This window comes from Rhinopithecus bieti, unplaced genomic scaffold, assembly GCF_001698545.2.
Source record: "Rhinopithecus bieti isolate Rb0 unplaced genomic scaffold, ASM169854v2 scaffold_15283, whole genome shotgun sequence".
NCBI classification, from domain to species: Eukaryota; Metazoa; Chordata; class Mammalia; order Primates; family Cercopithecidae; genus Rhinopithecus; species Rhinopithecus bieti.
Window position 1 is genome coordinate 207,918 of NW_016808172.1, and position 4,420 is coordinate 212,337.

Here is a 4,420-nt window from a genome sequence, read left to right on the forward strand (position 1 = left end):
CTGACCTCGTGATCCGCCCATCTCGGCCTCCCAAAGTGCTGGGATTACAGGCTTGAGCCACCGCACCCGGCCTGATATTTACTTCTAAGAAAGAGAGAGAGAGGCTGGGCACAGTGGCTCACACCTGTAATCCCAGCACTTTGGGAGGCCGAGGCGGGCGGATCATGAGGTCAGGAGATCGAGATCATCCTGGCTAATATGGTGAAACCCCGTCTCTACTAAAAAATACAAAAAACTAGCTGGGCGAGGTGGCGGGCGCCTGTAGTCCCAGCTACTCGGGAGGCTGAGGCGGGAAAATGGCGTAAACCCGGAAGGCAGAGCTTGCAGTGAGCTGAGATTGTGCCCCTGCACTCCCGCCTGGGCAACAGAGCGAGACTCTGTCTTGAAAAAAAGAGAAAAAAAAGAAAAGAAAAGAAAAAACGGGGAAGAGAAGGCAGGAGGGAGGGAGGGAGGGATGGAAGTAGGGAAGGAACAAAGTGAGGAAGGGATGGAGGGAGGGAGAAGGAGAGAAGGAGGGATGTGCCTGTCATACTCTGGCTCGGGGCTTCCAGTGAACCCCACTGTTGGTGCCCTGGTGGTCTCACATGCCCAGGGTTAGGCAGCTCATGAACCCAGGCTTGACTCCAGGACCTACAGGCCACAGAGCTTTGCCTTAGGAGTTTCACTTTATGAATTTCGAACCTTATTGTTAGACCCAAAATTGTTCATATATGTTTATCCTCTTGGATGAGAGCTCCTTTTGTCAATATGAAATATTCCTCGGCCGGGCACGGTGGCTCACACCTGTAATGCAGCACTTTGGGAGGCTGAGGCGGGTGGATCACAAGGTCAGGAGTTCAAGACCATCCTGGCTAACACAGTGAAACTCCATCTCTACTAAAAATACAAAACATTAGCCGGGCGTGGTGGTGGGCGCCTGTAGTCCCAGCTGCTAGGGAGGCTAAGGCAGGAGAATGGCGTGAACCTGAGAGGTGGAGCTTGTGGTGAGCCGAGATGGTGCCACTGCACTCCAGCCCGGGTGACAGTGAGACTCTGTCTCGAAAAAAAAAAGAAAATATTCCTCGCGTCGCTTTTCATGACATGAGGAATATTTAATGCCGTGAGGAATATTATGGTTTTNGTCCCCAGGAGGCAATGCGACCTGGAGCGGGAGCGCTGGGCCATCATCCAGGGCCAGGCAGTCAGGAAGAGTGGCACCGTGGCCACGCTCCAGGGCGCCCCTGACCACGGAGACCCCAGGACCCCTGGCCCACCTCGGTCCACGCCCCTGGAGGAGAACACAGTTGACAGGGAGCAGATTGACTTCCTGGCAGCAAGACAGCAGTTCCTGAGTCTGGAGCAGGCGAACAAGGAGGTCCCTCATAGTTCCCTGGCCAGGGGGGCCCCTGCAGGCATATCCCCAGGGGTCAGCCAGGCCCCAAGGCCTTCGACAAGCCCCACTTGGCCAACGGGCATGTAGTCCCCATCAAGCCCCAGGTGAAGGGGTGGTCAGGGAAGAGAACAAGGTTCGTGTCGTGCCCACCTGGGCCAGTGTCCAAGATGTGGATGACCCTGGCTCCCTGGCCCCAGTGGAGTCCCCGGAGACTCCCAAGGAGACGCCCATCGAGCGGGAGATCCGACTGGCTCAGGAGCGTGAGGCAGACCTGCGAAAGCAGAGGGGCTTCGGCGGGGATCTGACCACCAGGAGCTGGTGGAAATCCCTGCCAGGCCACTGCTGACCAAGGTGAGCCTGATCACAACCCCACGGCGGGAGAGAGGGCGCCCGTCCCTCTACGTGCAGCGGGACATGGTACAGGAGACACAGCGCGAGGAAGACCACCGACGGGAGGGCCTGCAGGTGGGCCGGGTGTCCACACCCGACTGGGTCTCGGAGGATCCCCAGCCTGGACTCCGGAGAGCCCTCAGCTCAGACTCCATCCTCGGTCCGGCCCCAGATGCCCGTGCGGCTGACCCAGCTCCAGAACTGAGGAAGGTAAACCGTATCCCACCTGATGCCTACCAGCCGTACCTGAGCCCCGGGAACCCCAGCTAGAATTCTCGGCCTTCGGAGCATTTGGCAAGCCCAGCAGCCTCTCCACAGTGGAGGCCAAGGCTACAACTTCACCAAAGGCCACGATGTCCCCGAGGCATCTCTCAGAATCCTCCGGAAAACCCCTGAGCACAAAGCAGGAGCCATCAAAGACTCCTCGGGAATCCCTGCAAGCCAACAGGGGTGTCGTGAGGTGGGAGTACTTCCGCCTGCGTCCTCTGCAGTTCAGGGCCCCAGACGAGCCCCAGCAGGCCCAAGTTCCCCATGGCTGGGGCTGGGAGGTGGCTGGGGCCCCGGCCTTCAGGCTGCAGAAGTCCCAGTCATCTGACCTGCTGGAAAGGGAGAGGGAGAGTGTCCTGCGCCGGGAGCGAGAGGTGGCAGAGGAGCGGAGGAATGCTCTCTTCCCAGAGGTCTTCTCCCCAACACCAGATGAGAACTCTGACCAGAACTCCAGGAGCTCCTCCCAGGCATCTGGTGAGAAGGGGCTCCAGGGACTGGCTGCTTGGCTCAGGGCAGCAGAGGCTGGAGCAGGGGAGGGTGGGGAGGTGGAGTTTGAGGCTGTCAGGAAGGGCTGGGGTTGGGGAGACAACACCTCCTGACTGTTCATCCCCTCAGTCTGCTGGTTTGTCTGTCTATTAAAATGTAGATTTTGGAGAGAAGTGTCAACTTTATCTTAGGACTTTTGCTTTATGGATTTGGATGCCTTGTTGTTAGGCGCATAAATGTTCATATATGTTTTGTGGTTTGCTTTGTTTTGTTTCGGGATGGAGTCTCACTCTGTCACCCAGGCTGGAGTGCAGTGGTGCGATCTCAGCTCACTGCAACCTCCGCCTCCCGGGTTCAAGTGATTCTCCTGCCTCAGCCTCCCTAGTAGCTGGGATTACAGGCATGTGCCACCGCGCCCGGCTAGTTTTGTATTTTAGTAGAGACGGGGTTTCTCCATGTTGGCCAGCCTGGTCTCGAACTCCTGACCTCAGACGATCCACCCTGCCTTGGCCTGCCAAAGTGCTGGGATTACAAGCGTGAGCCACCACACCTGGCCTGTTCATATATGTTTATCCTCTTGGACAATTGCACCTTTTATCAATATGAAATATTCCTTGTGTCACCTTAAATGTTTTCACCTTGCATGTCAGCACATCTGTGCATCCAATTTCTCCTGACTGGCTACTTTGGTCAATCTGTCAGTTTCCCAGCTAGTCATCTGCTCTGTCTGTGCATACACCTGTCTCCTTCGCTGCTGGCTAGAGACTCTGTCTCCCGAGCAGAGGTCTGACAAATGTTCTCGTGTTCTGCCCTCCCTGCCCCCCACAGGCATCACAGGCAGTTACTCCGTGTCTGAGTCTCCCTTCTTCAGCCCCATCCACCTGCACTCAAGCCTGGCGTGGACGGCGGAAGATTCAGTGGACAGTGCTTCTCCTGGGCAGAGAAAGAAGGAACAATGGGTGAGTCTGGAACCTGTCTCTGCAGAGGCCAGGCTGAGATCAGACAGCCCCTATTAGGGCCACGGGAGGTTCGAGCAGGACTCAAGCCTGACCTGGGTTCAAGCACTGTCTCCCTTACTGCCCCACCCCTGGCCGTTCCTCAGTCTCCTGCAGATGTCAGGTAAAAGATGATAAACTGGATGCCCTCCTATCTCTGGGCTTCTGCTTGGAGAGGCCATATAAGCTGGCGTCTTTATCCCCATCAGGAGGTCATCTCCAGGATCAAAGACCAAAGGACCAGCTCTGCTTGGAGGAAGAGGACAGTGGCAATTTGTCATCATCACCAGCATTAGTTTCTTTTTTTTTTTTTTTTTTTAATTTTGAGATGGAGTCTCGCTCTGTCGCCCAGGCTGGAGTGCAGTGGCATGATCTTGGCTCACTGCAACCTCCGCCTCCCAGGTTGAAGTGATTCTTCTGCCTCAGCCTCCCGAGTAGCTGGGATTACAGGCATGCACCACCGCGCCTGGCTAATTTTTTTTGTATTTTTAGTAGAGATGTGGTTTCACCATGTTAGCCAGGCTGGTCTCGAACTCCTGACCTCAAGTGGCCTGCCCACTTGGGCCTCCCAAGGTGCTGGGATTACATGCGTGAGCCGCTGCACCTGGTCACAGATATTTACTTCTTTTTTCTTTTTTTTTGAGATGGAGTCTCGCTCTGTCACCCAGGCTGGAGTGCAGTGGCCGGATCTCAGCTCACTGCAAGCTCCGCCTCCCGGGTTCACGCCATTCTCCCACCTCAGCCTCCCGAGTAGCTGGGACTACAGGCGCCCGCCACCTCGCCCAGCTAGTTTTTTGTATTTTTTAGTAGAGACGGGGTTTCCCCGTGTTCGCCAGGATGGTCTCGATCTCCTGACCTCGTGATCCGCCCATCTCGGCCTCCCAAAGTGCTGGGATTACAGGCTTGAGCC

The 4,420-nt window shown here is 56.2% G+C and overlaps 1 protein-coding gene across 1 annotated transcript in view; it reads left to right on the forward strand.

The window, feature by feature from the left end:
* MISP (mitotic spindle positioning) overlaps positions 1 to 4,420 on the forward strand; it is a 20,936-nt gene that overhangs the window by 11,671 nt on the left and 4,845 nt on the right. Inside the window, 6 exon segments of the mRNA XM_017885673.1 lie at positions 1,132 to 1,412; positions 1,415 to 1,483; positions 1,486 to 1,659; positions 1,662 to 2,018; positions 2,021 to 2,503; positions 3,344 to 3,474. Of these exon segments, the coding sequence (XP_017741162.1) occupies positions 1,132 to 1,412; positions 1,415 to 1,483; positions 1,486 to 1,659; positions 1,662 to 2,018; positions 2,021 to 2,503; positions 3,344 to 3,474 (1,495 nt within the window).